Source organism: Oncorhynchus masou, chromosome 29 (genome assembly GCF_036934945.1).
Source record: "Oncorhynchus masou masou isolate Uvic2021 chromosome 29, UVic_Omas_1.1, whole genome shotgun sequence".
Taxonomy (NCBI): Eukaryota; Metazoa; Chordata; class Actinopteri; order Salmoniformes; family Salmonidae; genus Oncorhynchus; species Oncorhynchus masou.
The window spans coordinates 79,567,165-79,594,134 of NC_088240.1; the positions used below are offsets into that span (position 1 = coordinate 79,567,165).

The following is a 26,970-nucleotide window of genomic DNA, read 5'->3' on the forward strand; positions in this document are numbered from 1 at the left end:
CACGTAATTACAGTGTTATTTTGTGTGTGTGTATTATGATGCTTAAGTATTATCATTAATAATAAAAACAACGATCATGAATCACTACGCCAAACCTGTCTACTCCAATGTTTGTTTTACACACTCAAATTATGAAGTTCTCCTCACTGATGGATAAGGGGAGAGTATCTATAGGCTTCCTATGTCTTGGTTTAGGTACTGAGGCCTATAACCTTCTATAAACACAGGGATTGTATATTGTGCACTTATTTTAGTGTACACACATACAATACGTTTCTGAAATAGGAGTAGTAGGTTTATTACATTATAATGTGAGTATAACATATCACTCAAATAATCTTAAAGGTTAAGATCTTGCTTTGACTCAAATAAAATATTATACAGATGGTTCTGGCCTGTGATTCTGTGTAAGTGGTCAAACATTGGGGTTGCCCTCTTATTGGATGTCACTTGTATCCCACTCGTGATTGAAGTAAAGTGTTACATAGCTAGAGCCTATACAGTTATTGATATTAGCCGTGAACGCCATCTTGGATCTAGAAGGTTTCTAAACGGGGAAAACAGGAAAAGGGACAGGAAAATAGATACTTTCGTTCTTATTTTGTAATTTCCCCCACTGGCTGATGATGAAGAAACACGAGTCATGACGTCGCCTCTTTATTTACTGATATAGTTAAAATCGGTAAATCTGAGAGGATTGTGGACTGAGGAAATTTCCGCAGTTTACTGTAACTTGGTTTGTTTATGTTATTCAACCCGGACATGGACTCTTCTAACCCAGGTACAGTAACGTTCTAAACTTGTGGGAATAAGTTCTAATGTTACAGGTGATAATGCAGATGGAAAATTGGCGATCCGTGGCCCTTTGACCGAATCTGTCACTTTCTCCAGATTGCGTCTGATGACAGCATTAGGGAGCTAGATAGCTTAGCTGGGGCTAAGCTAACTGGCCAGCGAAAGCAAGCTAACTGAATATTTTACTTTGAATTGAATAATTTAACTAGCTAACTACTTAGCTAGCTATTGACGTTTCTGCCTTGCAACATCGTAGTTAGCTACCAACCTTGGCAAATGGCTTGTCTTACATTTAGCTGGCATGACCTAAGGTTAATGTTGCCAACTCGCCATGTTAGCTTAGCTAGTTATCATTTTTAGCTAGCTTGCGCGGTGACAGACTTACGTAGGTTATGCTCAGATAAGTTAGCTATTAACTAGCTGGCTAGTTTGTGTCAATATTTCATCAAAAGTGTTATTTTGAACGAATGATTAGCTTTTTTGGCCAGCTGACAGTTAGCTTGTTCTGCTTGGCTTAGCATAGCTAGCGAGTTAGTTGTAGCTACAGTATTTGTTACCTAGCCACAAAGCTAGCTAGCTAAGTTAACGCATAGCCAGTTTCATTACCAGAGAGGCAATAGCTAGCTCGCTATACTCACAACTGCAGTGGTCACACGCTCTGGCTTGGAGAGCTACATGGTTCAATCCAGCATTCACACACCTTCATTTTATTCTTCAAACCTTACGATTGGTTGATTAACGTTAGTTGACTCAGGTGTGTTACTACATGGCTGTCTGGAGCAACATATGTCCCGGTAGATACGTTTATGGCTAAATAAATTAAACAAACAATTGTGTTATTGAAGTGGATACACATGTAGCATCGTGTAACGTTACGTTGGATAATTTATCTCTGCCTGTGTGTGTGTGTGTGTGTGTGTGTGGGGCAGACATACCAGATGACTCTCTGGGTTTGGGACCCGGTGAGGCCCAGGCAAGCAGCAGTGCTGTTGTGCCAAAAGGGTCCAATAAGAGACGAGCTGCGTGAGTATAGTATACAATGCCAATGAATCAGTCAATCACTATGTCACAACTTTAACAGACGGTCTATAGCTATGACAGCACAGGGTAGTAGTTGTCCATAGGTGCAGAATCAGAATCACACGATAAGTTGTTGATCCATTCTTGTGTGTTAACTTTACAAACATGGATTCTGTCTACTTCCTCACAGGCCAGACTTCGATGATGATGATGATGATGATGGAAGCAAGCTCTTCAGGTAGGACTGACACCTGTCTCTCGCTCTTTCTTGCTCTCTCTCATCTCTCTATCTGATCTGACTGTACTGTGTTGGTTGTTTTGATGTCAGATCTTCTCTGTCTTTGACCAGGTGTGATGACGATGGAGGAGGAGGAGGAGACAAAGAGCGATTTGCCAGGTAGAATAAGGAGGTTGTTGGTGCGTGTTTGTGCGTGTGTATAATACAGATATTCTGCATGCACACATCCCGAGACACCAGATTCCCTATCACACCAATGTGATTATTGTCACTACTACTAACCCCTGAGCTCAGGGACACCTGTTCACTCCTATCAATCCCTTTCTTCTGAGCACAACCCCTTTCTCTCCCTCCTTCCCTCTCTGCTTCTCTCTCTCAGGATCTCTGAAGTCTTTTTCTTTCAGCACTTCCTCTCCTCTATCACTCCGTCTCGCTTTGAAAGACCAGGTTCTCTCTATCTCGATCTCTACATTTATCTATCATATTGATGGATCATTCACTCCTTGTTATATTTATCAATCCATGCTTGTTCCACCTACTTCATCCTAATCTGCAAATATCATTTGGTTACGCCAACACTAAACTCTACTCCATGTTGTCCACCTACCTGCCCACCTCTTCCCATTTATATCCCTCCCTCTTTCTCTCCACCCCACCCCATTCCTCCTCTACCTCTTACTCTCTGCCCTTCCTATTTCTTCCCATCTCTACACCATCCCTGTCCCTCCTCCTACTCTCCTCTCTTCCTCTCCTCCCTCATTCCCTCGTTCCAGGGAGAACCACAGTGAGATTGAGCGGCGGCGGAGGAACAAGATGACTGCTTACATCACAGAGCTGTCGGACATGGTTCCCACCTGCAGCGCGTTGGCACGGAAACCTGATAAGCTGACCATCCTGCGCATGGCCGTGTCCCACATGAAGTCTCTGAGAGGGAGCGGCAACACTGCAGCAGACGGGACATACAAACCATCCTTCCTCACCGACCAGGTTAGAGAAAGAGAGGAAGGAAAGAGGAGATGAAAAGGGGAAAATGTTATCATATGTGTTTGTTGCACAATAATAACTGAGTGTATCTTCCATGTCATCTCTCCCTCCATCGTTCTCTCTCTCCTCTACCTCTCCTTTCCTCTCTCCCTCCATCGTTCTCTCTCTCCTCTACCTCTCCTTTCCTCTCTCCCTCCATCGTTCTCTCTCTCCTCTACCTCTCCTTTCCTCTCTCTCCCTCCATCGTTCTCTCTCTCCTCTACCTCTCATTTCCTCTCTCTCCCTCCATCGTTCTCTCTCTCCTCTACCTCTCCTTTCCTCTCTCTCCCTCCATCGTTCTCTCTCTCCTCTACCTCTCCTTTCCTCTCTCTCCCCCATCGTTCTCTCTCTCTCTACCTCTCCTTTCCTCTCTCTCCCTCCATCGTTCTCTCTCTCCTCTACCTCTCCTTTCCTCTCTCTCCCTCCATCGTTCTCTCTCTCCTCTACCTCTCCTTTCCTCTCTCTCCCTCCATCGTTCTCTCTCTCCTCTACCTCTCCTTTCCTCTCTCTCCCTCCATCGTTCTCTCTCTCCTCTACCTCTCCTTTCCTCTCTCTCCCTCCATCATTCTCTCTCTTCTCTACCTCTCATTTCCTCTCTCTCCCTCCATCGTTCTCTCTCTTCTCTACCTCTCATTTCCTCTCTCTCCCTCCATCGTTCTCTCTCTCCTCTACCTCTCATTTCCTCTCTCTCCCTCCATCGTTCTCTCTCTCCTCTACCTCTCCTTTCCTCTCTCTCCCCATCCCTCTCTTTGTAGGAGCTGAAGCACCTGATCCTGGAAGCTGCTGATGGCTTCCTGTTTGTGGTGTCGTGTGAGAGTGGGCGGGTCGTCTACGTGTCAGACTCCCTGACCCCTGTTCTTAACCAATCACAGTCCGACTGGCTAGGCTCCTCACTCTACGACCAGCTCCACCCGGACGACGGAGACAAACTACGAGAGCAGCTCTCTACTGCAGAGAGTAACAATACAGGTACACACAGGTGGTACAGGTGAACTACAGGAGCAGCTCTGTTCTGCAGAGAGTTATAATACAGATGAACTACAGGAGCAGCTCTGTACTGCAGAGAGTTATAATACAAATGAACTACAGGAGCAGCTCTGTACTGCAGAGAGTTATAATACAGATTAACTACAGGAGCAGCTCTGTACTGCAGAGAGTTATAATACAGATGAACTACAGGAGCAGCTCTGTACTGCAGAGAGTTATAATACAGGCGGTACAGATGAACTACAGGAGCAGCTCTGTACTGCAGAGAGTTATAATACAGATGAACTACAGGAGCAGCTCTGTACTGCAGAGAGTTATAATACAGATGAACTACAGGAGCAGCTCTGTTCTGCAGAGAGTTATAATACAGATGAACTACAGGAGCAGCTCTGTACTGCAGAGAGTTATAATACAGATGAACTACAGGAGCAGCTCTGTACTGCAGAGAGTTATAATACAGATGAACTACAGAAGCAGCTCTGTTCTGCAGAGAGTTATAATGCAGTTCTGTACTGCAGAGAGTTATAATACAGATGAACTACAGGAGCAGCTCTGTACTGCAGAGAGTTATAATACAGATGAACTACAGGAGCAGTTCTGTACTGCAGAGAGTTATAATACAGATGAACTACAGGAGCAGCTCTGTACTGCAGAGACTTATAATACAGATGAACTACAGGAGCAGCTCTGTACTGCAGAGAGTTATAATACAGATGAACTACAGGAGCAGCTCTGTACTGCAGGGAGTTATAATACAGATGAACTTGAACTACAGGAGCAGCTCTGTTCTGCAGAGAGTTATAATACAGATGAACTACAGGAGCAGCTCTGTACTGCAGAGAGTTATAATACAGATGAACTACAGGAGCAGCTCTGTACTGCAGAGAGTTATAATACAGGTGGTACAGATGAACTACAGGAGCAGCTCTGTTCTGCAGAGAGTTATAATACAGGTGGTACAGATGAACTACAGGAGCAGCTCTGTACTGCAGAGAGTTATAATACAGGTGAACTACAGGAGCAGCTCTGTACTGCAGAGAGTTATAATACAGGTGGTACAGATGAACTACAGGAGCAGCTCTGTTCTGCAGAGAGTTATAATACAGATGAACTACAGGAGCAGCTCTGTACTGCAGAGAGTTATAATACAGGTGGTACAGATTAACTACAGGAGCAGCTCTGTACTGCAGATAGTTATAATACAGATGAACTACAGGAGCAGCTCTGTTCTGCAGAGAGTTATAATACAGATGAACTACAGGAGCAGCTCTGTACTGCAGAGAGTTAGAATACAGATGAACTACAGGAGCAGCTCTGTACTGCAGAGAGTTATAATACAGATGAACTACAGGAGCAGCTCTGTACTGCAGAGAGTTATAATACAGATGAACTACAGGAGCAGCTCTGTACTGCAGAGAGTTATAATACAGATGAACTACAGGAGCAGCTCTGTACTGCAGAGAGTTATAATACAGATGAACTACAGGAGCAGCTCTGTACTGCAGAGAGTTATAATACAGATGAACTACAGGAGCAGCTCTGTTCTGCAGAGAGTTATAATACAGATGAACTACAGGAGCAGTTCTGTTCTGCAGAGAGTTATAATACAGGCGGTACAGATGAACTACAGGAGCAGCTCTGTTCTGCAGAGAGTTATAATACAGATTCACTACAGGAGCAGCTCTGTACTGCAGAGAGTTATAATACAGATGAACTACAGGAGCAGCTCTGTACTGCAGAGAGTTATAATACAGATGAACTACAGGAGCAGCTCTGTACTGCAGAGAGTTATAATACAGATGAACTACAGGAGCAGCTCTGTACTGCAGAGAGTTATAATACAGATGAACTACAGGAGCAGCTCTGTACTGCAGAGAGTTATAATACAGATGAACTACAGGAGCAGCTCTGTACTGCAGAGAGTTATAATACAGATGAACTACAGGAGCAGCTCTGTTCTGCAGAGAGTTATAATACAGATTAACTACAGGAGCAGCTCTGTACTGCAGAGAGTTATTATACAGATGAACTACAGGAGCAGCTCTGTACTGCAGAGAGTTATAATACAGATGAACTACAGGAGCAGCTCTGTACTGCAGAGAGTTATAATACAGATGAACTACAGGAGCAGCTCTTTACTGCAGAGAGTTATAATACAGGTTGTACAGATGAACTACAGGAGCAGCTCTGTACTGCAGAGAGTTATAATACAGGTGGTACAGATTAACTACAGGAGCAGCTCTGTACTGCAGAGAGTTATAATACAGATGAACTACAGGAGCAGCTCTGTACTGCAGAGAGTTATAATACAGATGAACTACAGGAGCAGCTCTGTACTGCAGAGAGTTATAATACAGATGAACTACAGGAGCAGCTCTGTACTGCAGAGAGTTATAATACAGGTAGGAGACACACACAACACTAATGACTGTGGGTAACGACCCTTCTCTCTCTTTCTCAGGGAGGATGTTAGACCTGAAGACAGGAACAGTTAAGAAGGAGGGACAGCAGTCCTCCGTCAGGATGTGTATGGGAGCCAGACGATCCTTCATATGTAGGATGAGGTGTGTGTGATGAGCTTGCATGTGTATATGGCTGTATGCACCATTGTTGGGCGTGTGTATTCTGAAATGTGTGTGTTTGTAGATGTGGTTCGTGTCCAGTGGAGCCCATGTCTATGAACAGATTGAATTTCCTGCGGAGCAGGAACAGGTGAGATCATTCTTGTGTATTTTACTGTAAAAAGTGCATTCGGAAAGTATTCAGACCCCTTGACTTTTTCCACATTTTGTTACGTTACAGCCTTATTTTAAAATGTAATGAATAGACATTTTTCTTCATCAATCTACACACAATACCATTATGACAAATCGAAAACAGGCTTTTATACATTTTTGCACATTTATTAAAATAAAAAACAAATACCTTTACATAAGTATTCAGACCCTTTGCTATGTGACTCGAAATTGAGCTCAGGTTCATCCTGTTTCCATTGACCATCCTTGAGATGTTTCTACAACTTGATTGGAGTCCACCTGTGGTAAATTCAGTTGATTGGACATGATTTGCAAAGGCACACACCTGTCTATAAAAGGTCCCACAGTTGACAGTGCATGTCAGAGCAAAATTCGAGCCACGTTGTTGAAGGAATTGTCTATAGAGTTCAGAGACAGGATTGTCTAGAGGTACCAGAGACAAATCTGGGGAAAGGTACCAAAATATTTCTGCAGCATTGAAGTTCCACACGAGCACAGTGGCCATTCATTCTTGAATGGAAGAACTTTGGAACCACCAAGACTCTTCCTAGAGCTGGCCACCCGGCCAAACTGAGTAATCGGGGGAGAAGGGCCTTGGTCAGGGAGGTGACCCAGAACACTGACAGCTCCTCTGTGGAGATGGGAGAACCTTCCAGAAGGACAACCATCTCTGCAGCACTCCACTAATCAGTCCTTTATGGTAGAGTGGCTAGACAGAAGCCACTCCTCAGTATAAGGCTCATGGCAGCCCGCTTGGAGTTTGCCAAAAGGCATTTAAATGACTCTCAGACCATGAGAAACAAGATTGTCTGTTCTGATGAAACCAAGATTGAACTATGGCCTGAATGCCAAGCGTCACGACTGGAGGAAACCTGGCACCATCCCTACGGTGAAGCATGGTGGCAGCATACTGTGGGGATGTTTTTCAACGACAGCGCAAAGTACAGAGAGATCCTTGATGAAAACCTGCTCCTGAAAGCTCAGACTGCGGCGAAGGTTCACCTTCCAACAGGACGATGACTCTTAAGCACACAGCCAAGACGATGCAGGTGTGGCTTCGGGACAAGTTTCTGAATGTCCTTGAGTGGCCCAGCCAGAGCCCAGACTTGAACCCGATCTAACATCTTTGGAGAAACATGAAAAGAGCTGGTCAGCAACGCTCCCCATCCAACCTGACAGGGTTTGAGAGGATCTGCAGAGAAGAATGGGAGAAACTCCCCACATACAGGTGTGACAAGCTTGTAGCGTCATACCCAAGAAGACTCTGGGTTCTAATCGCTTCCAAAGGGGCTTCAACAACTGAGTAAAGGGTCTGAATACTTATGTAAATGTAATATTTCAGTTTTTTTATAAATTTGCAAACATTTCTGAAAACCTGTTTGCTTTGTCATTGTGGGGTATTGTGTGTAGATTGTTGAGGAAAAAGGCTTTCACTTAACAAAATGTGGAAAAAGTCAAGATGTCTGAATACTTTCCCGAATGCAATGTATAGTGAACTATGCCTTGACTGGTAGTGTTCTCCCCTGTATGAATGGTCTGGGCCCACCCAATGTATAGTGAACCATGCCTTGACTGGTAGTGCTCTCCCCTGTAGGAATGGTCTGGGCCCACCCAAGGATGGAGAGCCTCAGTATGTGGTGGTCCACTGCACTGGATACATCAAGTCCTGGCCCCCCACAGGTAACTAACTAACCTATGGCATAGCTCTTATATCAAATCAAATTTTATTGGTCACATACACATGGTTAACAGATGTTAATGCGAGTGTAGCAAAATGCTTGTGCTTCTAGTTCCGACTGCAGCAATATCTAACATGTAATCTAACAATTCCCCAACAACTACCTAATGCACACACATCTAAAGGGGTGAATGAGAATATGTACATATAAATATATAGATGAGCGATGGCCGTGCGGCATAGGCAAGGTGCAATAGATGGTATAAAATACAGTATATACATATGAGATGAGTAATGTAAGATATGTTAACATTATTGAAGTGACATTGTTTAAAGTGGCATTGTTTAAAGTGACTAGTGATCCATTTATTAAATTGTCCGGTGATTGGGTCTCAATGTAGGCAGCAACCTCTCTGAGTTAGTGATGGCTGTTTAGCAGTTTGATGGCCTTGAGACAGAAGCTGTTTTTCAGTCTCTCGGTCCCAGCTTTGATGCACCTGTACTGACCTCGCCTTCTGGATGGTAGCGGTGTGACCATGCAGTGGCTCGGGTGGTTGTTGTCCTTGATGATCTTTTTGCCGTCCTGTGACATCGGGTGCTGTAGGTGTCGTGGAGGGCAGGCAGTGTATTGATATTAAAGAAAGGCATTGATGTTTATGGTACATTGGTGCATGACAGTGCTTTTTTCGCAAATACGCTTGTTAAATCATCACCCGTTTGGCGAAGTAGGCTGTGATTCGATGAGAAATTAACAGGCACCGCATCGATTATATGCAACGCAGGACACTCTAGATAAACTAGTAATATCATCAACCATGTGTAGTTAACTAGTGATTATGTTAAGATTGATTTTTATAAGATACGTTTAATGCTAGCTAGCACCTTACCTTGGCTCCTTGCTGTACTTGTGTAACAGGTAGTCAGCCTGCCACGCAGGCTCCTCGTGGAGTGCAATGTAAGGCAGGTGGTTAGAGCGTTGGACTAGTAACCGGAAGGTTGCAAAAACGAATCTCCGAGCTGACAAGGTAAAAATATGTCGTTCTGCCCCTGAACAAGGCAGTTAACCCACCGTTCCTAGGCTGTCATTGAAAATAAGAATGTGTTCTTAACTGACTTGCTAGTCAGACTTCCTAGTTAAATAAAGGTGTAAAAAAAAGAAATTGGCCAATCTGTGTCCAAAAATACCGATTACCGATTGTTATGAAAACTTGAATCGGCCCTAATTAATCGGCCATTCCGATTAATCGGTCGACCTCTAGTTGAGACCCAGGGCCTCAAGCTTAATTTTGAGCTTGGAGGGTACTATGGTGTTGAATGCTGAGCTGTAGTCAATGAACAGCATTCTTACATAGGTATTCCTCTTGGGGCAGTGTGATGGCTTGAATCGTCTGTGGACCTGTTGGGGCGGTATGCAAACTGAAGTGAGTCTAGGGTGGCTGGTAAGGTGGAGGTGATATGATCCTTGACTAGTCTCTCAAAGCACTTCATGATGACAGAAGTGAGTGCTACGTGGCGATAGTCAGTTAGTTCAGTTATCTTTGCCTTCTTGGGTACAGGAACAATGGTGGCCATCTTGAAACGGGGACATCAGACTGAGATAGGGAGCGATTGAATATGTCCGTAAACACACCAGCCTGTCTGTGCTCTGAGGGCGTGGCTGGGGATGCCATCTGGGCCAGCAGCCTTCCAAGAGTTAACACATTTAAGTGTTTTACTCACGTCGGCCACGACGGTGGCACTGTATTATCTTCATAGCGGGCAAAGAAGGTGTTTAGTTTGTCTGGAAGCAAGATGTCGGTGTCCGTGACGAGGCTTGTTGTCTTTTTGTAGTCCGTGATTTCCTGTAGACCCTGCCACATACGTCTGGTGTCTGAGCCGTTGAAGTGCGACTCCACTTTGTACCGGCATATATCCAATGTATACACTACTGCTGCATACTGAGTCGTGTGTGTTTTCCTGCCTGCTCGCATTTCAGGGGTGAATCTAACAGATGAGGAAGCAGACAATATTCAGGGGAGTCACTACTGTCTAGTCGCCATCGGTAGACTTCAGGTAAGATGGGACAACTTAATGTCCAATGTTTGGATGGGCTCATGGAACCACCATCTTGCAGACACTTGTTCCCCCCTTGTTGTCTAGGTGACCTCTTGCCCGAGCGACACAGACATCAACAGCATCAGCGTTCCGGTGGAGTTCATCTCTCGTCACAACTGCCAGGGCCTCTTTACCTTCGTAGACCACCGCAGCATGGCCACAGTGGGCTACCAGCCTCAGGTAGGCCTCACTCACAGCCTGGGGCTAGAGTAGGACAAACACCCAGCATCGCATTTCATAGTGTATCAGGATACAGTATGTGTTTAAACTGTGTATCAGGATACAGTATGTGTTTAAACTGTGTATCAGGATACAGTATGTGTTTAAACTGTGTACCAGGATACAGTATGTGTTTAAACTGTGTACCAGGATACAGTATGTGTTTAAACTGTGTACCAGGATACAGTATGTGTTTAAACTGTGTACCAGGATACAGTATGTGTTTAAACTGTGTACCAGGATACAGTATGTGTTTAAACTGTGTATCAGGATACAGTATGTGTTTAAACTGTGTATCAGAATACAGTATGTGTTTAAACTCTGTGACAGCTGTAAGCTTGATCTAACTTTTTCTGTGTTGTGTGTGTGTGTTCCCCAGGAACTGTTGGGTAAGAACATCTTGGAGCTGGCCCACCCTGAGGACCAGGAGCTGCTGAGAGACAGCTTCCAGCAGGTGGTCAAGCTGAAGGGTCAAGTGCTGTCCGTCATGTTCCGCTTCCTGTCCAAGACCAGAGACTGGCTCTGGATCAGGACCAGCTCCTTCACCTTCCAGAACCCCTTCTCTGAGGAGATAGAGTACATCATCTGTACCAACGCCAACGTCAAGTAGGTGCTGTATACACACACAGACACACATCACCTGCACCAACGCCAAGTAGGTACACACATCATCTGCACCAATGCCAAGTAGGTACACACATCATCTGCACCAACGCCAAGTAGGTACACACATCATTTACATTTAAGTCATTTGGCAGACGCTCTTACTTACAAATTGGTGAATTCACCTTATGACATCCAGTGGAACAGCCACTTTACAATAGTGCATCTAAATCATTTAAGGGGGGGGGTGAGAAGGATTACTTTATCCTATCCTAGGTATTCCTTAAAGAGGTGGGGTTTCAGGTGTCTCCGGAAGGTGGTGATTGACTCCGCTGTCCTGGCGTCGTGAGGGAGTTTGTTCCACCATTGGGGGGCCAGAGCAGCGAACAGTTTTGACTGGGCTGAGCGGGAACTGTACTTCCTCAGTGGTAGGGAGGCGAGCAGGCCAGAGGTGGATGAACGCAGTGCCCTTGTTTGGGTGTAGGGCCTGATCAGAGCCTGGAGGTACTGCGGTGCCGTTCCCCTCACAGCTCCGTAGGCAAGCACCATGGTCTTGTAGCGGATGCGAGCTTCAACTGGAAGCCAGTGGAGAGAGCGGAGTAGCGGGGTGACGTGAGAGAACTTGGGAAGGTTGAACACCAGACGGGCTGCGGCGTTCTAGATGAGTTGTAGGGGTTTAATGGCACAGGCAGGGAGCCCAGCCAACAGCGAGTTGCAGTAATCCAGACGGGAGATGACAAGTGCCTGGATTAGGACCTGCGCCGCTTCCTGTGTGAGGCAGGGTCGTACTCTGCGGATGTTGGAGAGCATGAACCTACAGGAACGGGCCACCGCCTTGATGTTAGTTGAGAACGACAGGGTGTTGTCCAGGATCACGCCAAGGTTCTTAGCGCTCTGGGAGGAGGACACAATGGAGTTGTCAACCGTGATGGCGAGATCATGGAACGGGCAGTCCTTCCCCGGGAGGAAGAGCAGCTCCGTCTTGCCGAGGTTCAGCTTGAGGTGGTGATCCGTCATCCACACTGATATGTCTGCCAGACATGCAGAGATGCGATTCGCCACCTGGTCATCAGAAGGGGGAAAGGAGAAGATTAATTGTGTGTCGTCTGCATAGCAATGATAGGAGAGACCATGTGAGGTTATGACAGAGCCAAGTGACTTGGTGTATAGCGAGAATAGGAGAGGGCCTAGAACAGAGCCCTGGGGGACACCAGTGGTGAGAGCGCGTGGTGAGGAGACAGATTCTCGCCACGCCACCTGGTAGGAGCGACCTGTCAGGTAGGACGCAATCCAAGCGTGGGCCGCGCCGGAGATGCCCAACTCGGAGAGGGTGGAGAGGAGGATCTGATGGTTCACAGTATCGAAGGCAGCCGATAGGTCTAGAAGGATGAGCGGAGAGAGAGTTAGCTTTAGCAGTGCGGAGCGCCTCCGTGATACAGAGAAGAGCATTCTCAGTTGAATGACTAGTCTTGAAACCTGACTGATTTGGATCAAGAAGGTCATTCTGAGAGAGATAGCGGGAGAGCTGGCCAAGGACGGCACGTTCAAGAGTTTTGGAGAGAAAAGAAAGAAGGGATACTGGTCTGTAGTTGTTGACATCGGAGGGATCGAGTGTAGGTTTTTTCAGAAGGGGTGCAACTCTCGCTCTCTTGAAGACGGAAGGGACGTAGCCAGCGGTCAGGGATGAGTTGATGAGCGAGGTGAGGTAAGGGAGAAGGTCTCCGGAAATGGTCTGGAGAAGAGAGGAGGGGATAGGGTCGAGCGGGCAGGTTGTTGGGCGGCCGGCCGTCACAAGAAGCGAGATTTCATCTGGAGAGAGAGGGGAGAAAGAGGTCAGAGCACAGGGTAGGGCAGTGTGAGCAGAACCAGCGGTGTCGTTTGACTTAGCAAACGAGGATCGGATGTCGTCGACCTTCTTTTCAAAATGGTTGACGAAGTCATCTGCAGAGAGGGAGGAGGGGGGGGAGGGGGAGGAGGATTCAGGAGGGAGGAGAAGGTGGCAAAGAGCTTCCTAGGGTTAGAGGCAGATGCTTGGAATTTAGAGTGGTAGAAAGTGGCTTTACCAGCAGAGACAGAGGAGGAAAATGTAGAGAGGAGGGAGTGAAAGGATGCCAGGTCCGCAGGGAGGCGAGTTTTCCTCCATTTCCGCTCGGCTGCCCGGAGCCCTGTTCTGTGAGCTTGCAATGAGTCGTCGAGCCACGGAGCGGGAGGGGAGGACCGAGCCGGCCTGGAGGATAGGGGACATAGAGAGTCAAAGGATGCAGAAAGGGAAGAGAGGAGGGTTGAGGAGGCAGAATCAGGAGATAGGTTGGAGAAGGTTTGAGCAGAGGGAAGAGATGATAGGATGGAAGAGGAGAGAGTAGCGGGGGAGAGAGAGAAGGTTGGGACGGCGCGATACCATCCGAGTAGGGGCAGTGTGGGAAGTGTTGGATGAGAGCGAGAGGGAAAAGGATACAAGGTAGTGGTCGGAGACTTGGAGGGGAGTTGCAATGAGGTTAGTGGAAGAACAGCATCTAGTAAAGATGAGGTCGAGCGTATTGCCTGCCTTGTGAGTAGGGGGGGAAGGTGAGAGGGTGAGGTCAAAAGAGGAGAGGAGTGGAAAGAAGGAAGCAGAGAGGAATGAGTCAAAGGTAGACGTGGGGAGGTTAAAGTCGCCCAGGACTGTGAGAGGTGAGCCGTCCTCCGGAAAGGAGCTTATCAAGGCATCAAGCTCATTGATGAACTCTCCGAGGGAACCTGGAGGGCGATAAATGATAAGGATGTTAAGCTTGAAAGGGCTGGTCTACCACTCGTTTGTATGGTCTGTGCAGAGAGGAGAGAACAGGGATAGATAGACACATAGTTGACAGGCTACAGAAGAGGCTACGCTAATGCAAAGGAGATTGGAATGACAAGTGGACTACACGTCTCGAATGTTCAGAAAGTTAAGCTTACGTAGCAAGAATCTTATTGACTAAAATGATTGAAATGATACAGTACTGCTGGAGTAGGCTAGCTGGCAGTGGCTGCGTTGTTGACTTTGTAGGCTAGCTGGCAGTGGCTGCGTTGTTGACACTACACTAATCAAGTCGTTCCGTTGAGTGTAATAGTTTCTACAGTGCTGCTATTCGGGGCTAGCTGGCTAGCTAGCAGTGTTGATTACGTTACGTTACGTTAAAAGAACGACAATAGCTGGCTAGCTAACCTAGAAAATCGCTCTAGACTACACAATTGTCTATGATACAAAGACGGCTATGTAGCTAGCTAGCTACGATCAAACAAATCAAACCGTTGTACTGTAATGAAGTGAAATGAAAATGTGATACTACCTGTGGAGCGAAGCGGAATGTTGACCGGGTTGTTGAAGTTCTATTCGGTAGACGTTGGCTAGCTGTTGGCTAGCTAGCTAGCAGTATCTCCTACGTTAAGGACGACAAATAGCTGGCTAGCTAACCTCGGTAAATTAAGATAATCACTCTAAGTCTACACACTCTAAACTACACAATTATCTTGGATACGAAGACAGCAAAGACAACTATGTAGCTAGCTAACACTACACTAATCAAGTCGTTCAGTTGAGTGTAATAGTTTCTACAGTGCTGGTATTCGGTAGACGGTGGACGTTAGCTAGCTGCTGGGCAGATAGCAGTGTAGACTACGTTAGGACTACGAAATACGATACTTACGCAATTATCTTTGATACAAAGACGGCTATGTAGCTAGCTAAGGAGAAATTGCTAAGATTAGACAAATCAAACCGTTGTACTATAATGAAATGTAATGAAAAGTTATACTACCTGCGGACCGAAGTGTAGATGCGACCGCTCGCTCCAACCCGGAAGTACTCATCTGCACCAACGCCAAGTAGGTACACACATCATCTGCACCAACGCCAAGTAGGTACACACATCATCTGCACCAATGCCAAGTAGGTACACACATCATCTGTACCAACGCCAACGTCAAGTAGGTGCTGTATACACACACAGACACATCATCTGCACCAACGCCAACAGGTACACACATCATCTGCACCAACGCCAAGTAGGTACACACATCATCTGCACCAACGCCAAGTAGGTACACACATCTTCTGCACCAACGCCAAGTAGGTACACACATCACCTGCACCAATGCCAAGTAGGTACACACATCATCTGCACCAATGCCAAGTAGGTACACACATCATCTGCACCAACGCCAAGTAGGTACACACATCATCTGCACCAACGCCAAGTAGGTACACACATCACCTGCACCAATGCCAAGTAGGTACACACATCATCTGCACCAATGCCAAGTAGGTACACACATCATCTGTACCAATGCCAAGTAGGTACACACATCATCTGTACCAACGCCAAGTAGGTACACACATCATCTGCACCAACGCCAACAGGTACACACATCACCTGCACCAATGCCAAGTAGGTACACACATCTGCACCAATGCCAAGTAGGTACACACATCATCTGCACCAACGCCAAGTAGGTACACACATCATCTGCACCAACGCCAACAGGTACACACATCACCTGCACCAATGCCAAGTAGATACACACATCATCTGCACCAATGCCAAGTAGGTACACACATCATCTGTACCAACGCCAACGTCAAGTAGGTGCTGTATACACACACAGACACATCATCTGCACCAACGCCAACAGGTACACACATCATCTGCACCAACGCCAAGTAGGTACACACATCATCTGCACCAATGCCAAGTAGGTACACACATCATCTGCACCAATGCCAAGTAGGTACACACATCATCTGCACCAATGCCAAGTAGGTACACACATCATCTGTACCAACGCCAAGTAGGTACACACATCATCTGCACCAACGGCAAGTAGGTACACACATCATCTGCACCAACGCCAAGTAGGTACACACATCACCTGCACCAACGCCAAGTAGGTACACACATCCCCTGCACCAATGCCAAGTAGGTACACACATCATCTGCACCAACGCCAAGTAGGTACACACATCACCTGCACCAACGCCAAGTAAGTACACACATCATCTGCACCAATGCCAAGTAGGTACACATATCATCTGTACCAACGCCAAGTAGGTACACACATCATCTGCACCAACGCCAACAGGTACACACATCACCTGCACCAATGCCAAGTAGGTACACACATCATCTGCACCAATGCCAAGTAGGTACACACATCATCTGCACCAACGCCAAGTAGATACACACATCATCTGCACCAATGCCAACAGGTACACACATCACCTGCACCAATGCCAAGTAGGTACACACATCATCTGCACCAATGCCAAGTAGGTACACACATCTGCACCAATGCCAAGTAGGTACACACATCATCTGCACCAACGCCAAGTAGGTACACACACACACACGTACACACACGTACACACACACCTGCACCAACTCAAACATCAAGTACCAACACACACACACGTATTATCTGCACCAACGCAAGTCACCTGAGTGTGAGACGCCTACAACACAGACACCACAACTCTATTCCACCTCAACATCTGAACATCTCCACTCTGTCTAACCAATCTGTTGAGCCACCTTAGGAAATGTGACGTCATCTCTTCCAGGATGTGTTTGTCAGTATGTTCACCTCCCCTCCATTTCTTTCTCTCCCTTCCTTTCCTCCTCACCCCTTGTTTTTGTTGCGGGCCAGTAGAACCTCGACTCAGGACACCCTCACCCCCCTCTCGTCCTCAGGGGTGTCTTTGCCCCCCTCGCTGGGGGAGAGCAGTCCTAACTTCCCCCCTGTGTCCCACAGCCCAGGGCAGGTGGCTGCCAGGTGAGACCAGACCCCCTCAACCTCCCCCTCTGGCATGGGTCAGCTGGGGCTGCTGCTGCTTCACTGGAGACTACAACTCTATTTCTCTCTTGTTCCCTTTATTCTCTTGTTCTCTCTGTTACTTGACTTGACCGGGCCTTTCTGTTTTTGGGTGATTCCCGGTCTCCCTCTCCCTCCTCAACAGCAGTAAGATATCCATCATGACCACGGTGTTGGTAATGAACCCCCTCTGCTCTTTTCTTCTTGGTTACCATAGTGACTGGTGGTGGTGCAAGTGCTGTTGGTCGAAAGGTGTTTTGGTTTCCCAAGCAGCGGTGGAGGGCCTTGACGAAAATGATATTTTCTGTTGTCACTGCTAACATTCTTTTTTTCTCTCTCTACCACCCCTTATTTTCTCCCTCTACCACTCTCTACCACCCCCTCTTTTCTCACTCTACCACTCTCTACCACTCCCTCTTTTCTCTCTCTACCACCCCTTATTTTCTCCCTCTACCACTCTCTACCACCCCCTCTTTTCTCCCTCTACCACTCTCTACCACTCCCTCTTTTCTCTCTCTACCACTCTCTACCACCCCCTCTTTTCTACCTCTACCACTCTCTACCACCCCCTCTTTTCTACCTCTACCACTCTCTACCACCCCCTCTTTTCTCCCTCTACCACTCTCTACCACCCCCTCTTTTCTCTCTCTACCACTCTCTACCACCCCCTCTTTTCTCCCTCTACCACTCTCTACCACTCCCTCTTTTCTCTCTCTACCACTCCCTCTCTCTTCTCTCTCTACCACTCTCTACCACTCCCTCTACCACTCTCTACCACCCCCTCTTTTCTCCCTCTACCACTCTCTACCACCCCCTCTTTTCTCCCTCTACCACTCTACCACCCCCTCTTTTCTCCCTCTACCACTCTCTACCACTCCCTCTTTTCTCTCTCTACCACTCTCTACCACCCCCACTTTTCTCCCTCTACCACTCTCTACCACTCCCTCTTTTCTCCCTCTACCACTATCTACCACTACCTCTTTTCTCTCTCTACCACTCTCTACCACTCCCTCTTTTCTCTCTCTACCACTCCCTCTCTCTTCTCTCTACCACTCTCTACCACCCCCTCTTTTCTCCCTCTACCACTCTCTACCACTCCCTCTTTTCTCCCTCTACCACTCTCTACCACTCCCTCTTTTCTCTCTCTACCACTCTCTACCACTCCCTCTTTTCTCTCTCTACCACTCCCTCTCTCTTCTCTCTCTACCACTCTCTACCACTCCCTCTTTTCTCCCTCTACCACTCTCTACCACCCCCTCTTTTCTCCCTCTACCACTCTCTACCACCCCCTCTTTTCTCCCTCTACCACTCTCTACCACCCCCTCTTTTCTCCCTCTACCACTCTCTACCACTCCCTCTTTTCGCCCTCTACCACTCTCTACCACTCCCTCTTTTCTCTCTCTACCACTCTCTACCACTCCCTCTTTTCTCCCTCTACCACTCTCTACCACTCCCTCTACCACTCTCTACCACTCCCTCTTTTATCTCTCTACCACTCCCTCTTTTCTCTCTCTACCACTCCCTCTCTCTTCTCTCTCTACCACTCTCTACCACTCCCTCTTTTCTCCCTCTACCACTCTCTACCACCCCCTCTTTTCTCCCTCTACCACTCTCTACCACCCCCTCTTTTCTCCCTCTACCACTCTCTACCACCCCCTCTTTTCTCCCTCTACCACTCTCTACCACTCCCTCTTTTCGCCCTCTACCACTCTCTACCACTCCCTCTTTTCTCTCTCTACCACTCTCTACCACTCCCTCTTTTCTCTCTCTACCACTCCCTCTTTTCTCTCTCTACCACTCTCTACCACTCCCTCTTTTCTCTCTCTACCACTCCCTCTCTCTTCTCTCTCTACCACTCTCTACCACCCCCTCTTTTCTCCCTCTACCACTCTCTACCACCCCCTCTTTTCTCCCTCTACCACTCTCTACCACCCCCTCTTTTCTCCCTCTACCACTCTCTACCACCCCCTCTTTTCTCCCTCTACCTCTCTACCACTCCCTCCTTTCTCCCTCTACCACTCTCTACCACCCCCTCTTTTCTCCCTCTACCACTCTCTACCACTCCCTCTTTTCTCTCTCTACCACTCTCTACCACCCCCTCTTTTCTCCCTCTACCACTCTCTACCACTCCCTCTTTTCTCCCTCTACCACTCTCTACCACTCCCTCTTTTCTCTCTCTACCACTCCCTCTCTCTTCTCTCTACCACTCTCTACCACCCCCTCTTTTCTCCCTCTACCACTCTCTACCACTCCCTCTTTTCTCCCTCTACCACTCTCTACCACCCCCTCTTTTCTCCCTTACCACTCTCTACCACCCCCTCTTTTCTCCCTCTACCACTCCCTCTTTTCTCTCTCTACCACTCTCTACCACCCCCTCTTTTCTCCCTCTACCACTCTCTACCACTCCCTCTTTTCCCCCTCTACCACTCTCTACCACTCCCTCTTTTCTCTCTCTACCACTCTCTACCACTCCCTCTTTTCTCTCTCTACCACTCCCTCTCTCTTCTCTCTACCACTCTCTACCACCCCCTCTTTTCTCCCTCTACCACTCCCTCTTTTCTCCCTCTACCACTCTCTACCACCCCCTCTTTTCTCCCTTACCACTCTCTACCACTCCCTCTTTTCTCCCTCTTTTCACTCTACCACTCCCTCTTTTCTCTCTCTACCACTCCCTCTCTCTTCTCCCTCTACCACTCTCTACCACTCCCTCTTTTCTCCCTCTACCACTCTCAACCACTCCCTATTTTCTCCCTCTACCACTCTCTACCACCCCCTCTTTTCTCCCTTACCACTCTCTACCACCCCCTCTTTTCTCCCTCTACCACTCTCTACCACTCCCTCTTTTCTCCCTCTACCACTCTCAACCACTCCCTATTTTCTCCCTCTACCACTCTCTTTTCTCCCTCTTTTCTCCCTCTTTTCACTCTACCACTCCCTCTCTCTTCTCCCTCTACCACTCTCTACCACCCCCTCTTTTCTCCCTCTACCACTCTCTACCACCCTCCCCCTTTTTTCCCTCTACCACTCTCTACCACCCCCCCTTTTCTCCCTCTACCACTCTCTACCACCCCCTCTTTTCTCCCGCTACCACTCTCTACCACCCCCTCTTTTCTCCCTCTACCACTCTCTACCACCCCCTCTTTTCTCCCTCTACCACTCTCTACCACCCCCTCTTTTCTCCCTTACCACTCTCTACCACCCCCTCTTTTCTCCCTCTACCACTCTCTACCACCCCCTCTTTTCTCCCTCTACCACTCTCTACCACTCCCTCTTTTCTCCCTCTTTTCACTCTACCACTCTCTACCACTCCCTCTTTTCACTCTACCACTCCCTCTCTCTTCTCCCGCTACCACTCTCTACCACCCCCTCTTTTCTCCCTCTACCACTCTCTACCACCCCCTATTTTCTCCCTCTACCACTCTCTACCACCCTCTCTTTTGTCTCTCTACCTTTCCCCCCCTTTCCAGACAGTTGCAGCAGCAGCAAGCAGAGTTGGGGGGCGGAGGGAGAGATGGTCTGTACGAGGCAGGACAGGTTACACTTCCACAGGTAAGACTAGCCCTGACTAAAACACCGACCTAACTGGGGCCTTAACCCCACAACATGCCCTCCATCCAGCGGTGCACTGCAGCTTGATCCTGTGCTTATCTCACTGTATGTGTGATGTCTTGGGGGCGAGATCGTTCTATTGTTCGCTGTAACATGGACAATAAAGTTGTATTGTTGTACCTATCTCCAAGCCTTCAGTGAGTATTGACCGCTTGTTGACCGTTGTCCATGTCAGATGCCTGTCCAGGCCGTGACCGCAGCTGGAACTGACCACAGTAAGACCATGGACAAGGCAGAGATGCACCCCTCCATGTATCCCAACACAGACCAGGCCAAGTTCCTGTCCTCCACCTCTGCCCCCGGAGTACCCATCTACCCTCAGGACAACAACAGCTACACCACTGCCAACCGCTCCAACGACACATACAGCAGGTATGACCACTAGCCTCTGTTGTACTGTTTTAAACTGATCTAAGGGCCATGTATACTGAATAGGAGATTGTAATTTCCTGTTGTTATGAACTAATTCCAGGTCAGTAGGGATGGCCCCTCAGATAGGGCAGGCATCCCACTCCGCAGGCCAGGTGCTGGCTCAGATGTCCCGTCAGAACGGGGCACCCCCCTCCAACAGCAGCCCCCTACAGGGAGGGGCAGCGTTGAGCTGGCCGGGGTCAGCAGCAGGGGCTCGACCCCACTTCAACAACCAGGTGAGACAGCTGGCAGCTGCAGATAGAAGCTGTCCAAACAGCCTGAAGTTTAGATCCTCTGTTGTTGCCCAAAGTGCTACAGATGTAGAATCTTAATTTAAGACTATTATAATTATTATAATTTGTTTGTGGAAATTACAATTGTCAGAAGCTTTTTTAAAACCTCAAATACAATACAAGTTTAATATTGTCTGCATTGCAGGACAGTTTTCCTTGAACAGGGTTATCAAATGTAAATCCCACATCTGTAGCTGGCGTGATGGGGATGAGTGCTCTGAGGTTCTTGCATCTCTGTATCTTAGCGTTGTAAAGGACCTCGTCTTTTATTCCTGTGTAATATGTGTTTTGAGTATCACACCCAGACAGTTTCAACAGTAAATGTATAACAGGAACCTTGTACGTTTATAAAGTGTGAATAATAACATGGTGTTGTTCACCACCCGCCCAGCAGGTGGTGCCCCAGGCAGGGAAGGCCCTGTCTCCCCAGTTTGCCATGGGGAGTTTTGTTGGGGGCTCTTCCTCCTCATTTGGGGCGATGCCCACCACTGCCGCTCCGACCCCCACCATGGGGGCTAACTACCCAAATATCAACCCCCGCGCCAGCCTCAATACCAACGGATATGGTACGTGACCCTGAGAGAGAGTGTGTGTGTGTCAACTACAGTACAGTGTTTTTATGTGTTTGTGTATACTGGTGTAGTTAGATACTGAATCGCCCATTGTCTCTGATAGATGGCTTGGGGTCGGGGCAGCAGTTCCCCTCCAGGGCAGCGGAGGCAGTGTGGCCCCAGTGGCAGGGCCAGCAGCAAGCTCAGAACAGGGCAGAGCAGCACCCCCACACACAGAACAACCAGCCTGACATCTTCCCTGTAAGTCTCTCTCCCTCTACCTATATCAATCTGCCTTTCTCTTCCCCATGTCTCTATCTGTACCTTTTGTTATGTGTTGTCATGTTGCTTTTAAGTTAAATCTTCCTCTCTCTCTAGGATGTTCTCGCCATGCTGGACCAGCCGGCCAACTTCAACAACGATGACTTTGAGATTCCCATCTACCCCTCTTTCAACGAGTGACCCCACATACACTCTTCCACTTACCTCCTCTGTCTCTCAAATGGCTCCTCTCTCATTTGGTGCACTTTTGCTCTCTTTCTTCGCCTTTCGTGATCCAAAGAGAGCATGTCTAATTATCGGTCAGATGATTGCACTGCCAGGATGGAGAAAGCGAGTTAATCAGGGAAAAGAGAGAGTGAAATCAAGTATAGGTATGCAAATGCAGGTTCAATAAACACGTGAAAGGGGGAGAGAGAGAAGAGATTCAGGGTTCAGCGATAGTTGGGCAAATGTAAAATGACATCTGTAGCGAGCACTGCCCAAGCTCCACAGCCAGTGGATTTGTTGTAGAGGCCCTGAGGCCCTGAGGCAGGCACTGCTTCACCAGTAACACACAATCCCACCTGAGCATGTACAAGGCCCTGAGGCAGGCACTGCTTCACCAGTAACACACAATCCCACCTGAGCATGTACAAGGCCCTGAGGCAGGCACTGCTTCACCAGTAACACACAATCCCACCTGAGCATGTACAAGGCCCTGAGGCAGGCACTGCTTCACCAGTAACACACAATCCCACCTGAGCATGTACAAGGCCCTGAGGCAGGCACTGCTTCACCAGTAACACACAATCCCACCTGAGCATGCACAAGACCCTGAGGCAGGCACTGCTTCACCAGTAACACACAAACATGGCCTTTCACAGTCAGCTGTGTGTTTAGATCTATGCTGCTCCACTGGTCTGTACATCATATGGATAGATCAGTCCAATCATTCACTTGAAGTCTCAGGCAATCCAGGTGATCTACAGCTTTGGGGGAATATATATATTGGAATATTCTGATCTGAAGCCTGTGAATATCCTCTATCTGCTCCCCTCGCTGTTTTAGCTTAGCGACCCGTAGCATGTTCAAAAGGACACTGTCCTCACGCAGGCAGATTTATACGAACACTGTACAAACACTTTTATATTTGTACATTGACGATGTCACCTATGAATGTGGTTATGTTGGTTTCAGGTGGAAAAGAGGGAGAGATGTCTATGACTAGTGAGGGAGAGAGATGTCTATGACTAGTGAGGGAGAGAGATGTCTATGACTAGTGAGGGAGAGAGATGTCTATGACTAGTGAGGGAGAGAGAGATGTCTATGACTAGTGAGGGAGAGAGAGATGTCTATGACTAGTGAGGGAGAGAGAGATGTCTATGACTAGTGAGGGAGAGAGATGTCTATGACTAGTGAGGGAGAGAGAGATGTCTATGACTAGTGAGGGAGAGAGAGATGTCTATGACTAGTGAGGGAGAGAGAGATGTCTATGACTAGTGAGGGAGAGAGAGATGTCTATGACTAGTGAGGGAGAGAGATGTCTATGACTAGTGAGGGAGAGAGATGTCTATGACTAGTGAGGGAGGGAGATGTCTATGACTAGTGAGGGAGAGAGATGTCTATGACTAGTGAGGGAGAGAGATGTCTATGACTAGTGAGGGAGAGAGATGTCTATGACTAGTGAGGGAGAGAGAGATGTCTATGACTAGTGAGGGAGAGAGATGTCTATGACTAGTGAGGGAGAGAGATGTCTATGACTAGTGAGGGAGAGAGATGTCTATGACTAGTGAGGGAGAGAGATGTCTATGACTAGTGAGGGAGAGAGAGATGTCTATGACTAGTGAGGGAGAGAGATGTCTATGACTAGTAAAGGGAAGAGAGGGATATGAAACTACAACCTGATGTATTCCTACATATACCCAGTATATGTCAAGTGTTTATATACGGTTATATGTCTACTGGAGGTGTTTGTATAACTTTATTGATCTCAACCTGAATGCACAGCAATCCCAGGGTCCCTTTCTCACTCGTTTGTATTCCTTCCTCTGTTGCCTAGGGTTACCCAGCACACTCTTCCTCCTCTCACGCTCTTCCTCAATCACCCTCCCAAGTGTGTTTTTTTTCTACTTACACTAGGAAAAGGAAAATGAAAAAAGGACATTGGAAAGCAATAATTTACAAGCAGGAATTGTGTTATTTTTTAAAGCCATTCTTTATTGTTGTCCTACATGTTTTTATCTTGATTATTGTTCTTAAATATGGAAATACACAGGAAATAGTAATGATTTGATTTACTGAAATTTTCCCCAACTGATGTTTTTATTTTCTGGCCTTTTGATTGGCTCTTCCTGTTTTGTAACCATCTCCATTGCTACTTCGTGATAAGTTGTTTTTGATGTATATTGATCAGGGCATCTTGTTCTGGAATCATGCCATGATGTTTGGCCTGAAATTCAAGTCATCCTAATTATGTTCCAAACACATGACCCAATAATCAATTAAGCAGTAATTCTGATTGTGAGTTTGGCAATTATTACACTTTGTCTTTTTTGCAGTAGATTCAATCAAAGTTTATCCTTATCGAGATAGTTTGACATTCATAAATATGATCTGAATCAAACATTTGTTTTCTGAAATCGATTGTGATGTTTAGTAAGTCACTATAACACTCTTATACAGGAAATTAAGAATTCTGATTGGGCAACAGAGGGCTGTGAATTTTAAGGTTCTGAAATACAAAAATTGTTATTGTGTAGGCCTTTCATTTTAAGTCTGATAATGTATACATGTCTGTGAGCGTAATTCACAGACATGCCGAAACATGTGAATTGTATGTAAACCCATCATGTGTCAATAGTCACACGATGAAAATGGCAGTTTGATGACTGTGTTGTCTTGTTATTGTTATAAACCACTTTGGTTGTTCCCTGTCCAGGTTTTTACAATGATGTGAGCTGCAGTTTATATAGCGCACACAGATACACAAATATAGGAATGTATATGAAATGTTAAACAAGAGAAAGTGAAATGTTTGGTTTTTCTATTAAATTGTTATATTGTCAAGAACTTGTGGGTGGATATTTGTTTATTTTAGGGTTCGGGGGGCTGTAACACTTGAACAGTTCCTTTTGAGAAATGTGATGCTTGTACAACGTCACTCCTATGTATAAAATGTGTAGGCCTCGTCACCAGACCTGGGTTATAACACTATATCAGGTATTTCTATTACTTTTCAATACATTTCAAAACAAGTATTCAGATAACCTTTTATTTGAAAAAACAAGTAGTTTAATATGGGATTGTGTTTGAAGTACTCAAATACACTCTCAGGTATTTAAATAGTATTTGAAAACACTTTCAAATACAATTTGGTCAACAACTTGGTTTTTTACAAATAAACGTTCAAATAAAAGTATTTGTTTTAGGTTGTGTATTTGGAAATACCAAAATACACAGAAAAAAATATTTAAATAACATTAAACATTAAATAACATACTCAAATTCACATTTTAAATGAGGTCTGATTCATATGCATAAAACCCATGACTTTGTCCTCAACAGTCTTTAGAATGTTCAGTATGTTCACATGGTCTCTACCTATATACGAGAGGAACAGAGAGACAGTCCATAAATCCATCCATCCTGTGTCCATCTATAGAAACACAGATGGTTTCACTACGTAAGAGAGGAACAGAGACAGTCCATAAATCCATCCATCCTATGTGACCATCTATAGAAACACAGATGGTTTCACTACGTAAGAGAGGAACAGAGAGACAGTCCATAAATCCATCCATCCTGTGTCCATCTATAGAAACACATGGTTTCACTACGTAAGAGAGGAACAGAGACAGTCCATAAATCCATCCATCCTATGTGTCCATCTATAGAAACACAGATGGTTTCACTACGTAAGAGAGGAACAGAGAAACAGTCCATAAATCCATCCATCCTATGTGTCCATCTATAGAAACACAGATGGTTTCACTACGTAAGAGAGGAACAGAGAGACAGTCCATAAATCCATCCATCTATAGAAACACAGATGGTTTCACTACGTAAGAGAGGAACAGAGAAACAGTCCATAAATTCATCCATCCTATGTGTCCATCTATAGAAACACAGATGGTTTCACTACGTAAGAGAGGAACAGAGAGACAGTCCATAAATCCATCCATCCTGTGTCCATCTATAGAAACACATATGGTTTCACTACGTAAGAGAGGAACAGAGACAGTCCATAAATCCATCCATCCTATGTGTCCATCTATAGAAACACAGATGGTTTTACTACGTAAGAGAGGAACAGAGACAGTCCATAAATCAATCCATCCTATGTCCATCTATAGAAACACAGATGGTTTCACTACGTAAGAGAGGAACAGAGAGACAGTCCATAAATCCATCCATCCTATGTGTCCATCTATAGAAACACAGATGGTTTCACTACGTAAGAGAGGAACAGAGACAGTCCATAAATTCATCCATCCTATGTGTCCATCTATAGAAACACAGATGGTTTCACTACGTAAGAGAGGAACAGAGAGACAGTCCATAAATCCATCCATCCTGTGTGTCCATCTATAGAAACACAGATGGTTTC

The 26,970-nt window shown here is 46.4% G+C and overlaps 1 protein-coding gene across 6 annotated transcripts; it reads left to right on the plus strand.

Moving 5' to 3' along the window:
- The first annotated feature begins 496 nt into the window (after window positions 1–496).
- On the plus strand, window positions 497–25,433 carry arnt (aryl hydrocarbon receptor nuclear translocator). 6 transcript variants are annotated; one of them, XR_010452425.1, is made up of 20 exons: window positions 497–781; window positions 1,725–1,818; window positions 2,006–2,053; window positions 2,165–2,212; window positions 2,827–3,040; window positions 3,832–4,045; window positions 6,525–6,627; window positions 6,710–6,775; window positions 8,414–8,499; window positions 10,473–10,549; window positions 10,637–10,771; window positions 11,190–11,416; window positions 17,078–17,200; window positions 20,707–20,788; window positions 21,024–21,220; window positions 21,321–21,495; window positions 21,944–22,118; window positions 22,228–22,364; window positions 22,482–24,116; window positions 24,167–25,433. XR_010452425.1 is itself a non-coding variant. In XM_064946426.1 (19 exons), the coding sequence occupies exons 1-19, from the start codon at window positions 745–747 to the stop codon at window positions 22,563–22,565; spliced, it is 2,322 nt and encodes a 773-aa protein (XP_064802498.1). In that variant the 5' UTR covers window positions 497–744; the 3' UTR covers window positions 22,566–25,433. The 6 variants fall into 6 exon arrangements, 4 of the variants coding, with proteins under 4 accessions (XP_064802498.1, XP_064802499.1, XP_064802500.1 ...); XR_010452426.1 differs by having other exon boundaries at window positions 22,482–24,090; XM_064946426.1 differs by having other exon boundaries at window positions 22,482–25,433.
- Window positions 25,434–26,970: the final 1,537 nt, after the last annotated feature.

What these genes read in the sequence shown, in the direction of transcription:
- arnt (XM_064946426.1), top strand. Translation starts at nt 745, where the DNA reads ATGTTATTCAACCCGGACATGGACTCTTCTAACCCAG. An exon ending in TGTACCAACGCCAACGTCAA is followed by an intron (nt 11,417 to 17,077) that starts GTAGGTGCTGTA and finishes GCGGGCCAGTAG; the next exon opens with AACCTCGACTCAGGACACCC. An exon ending in CCAGGGCAGGTGGCTGCCAG is followed by an intron (nt 17,201 to 20,706) that starts GTGAGACCAGAC and finishes CCCCCTTTCCAG; the next exon opens with ACAGTTGCAGCAGCAGCAAG.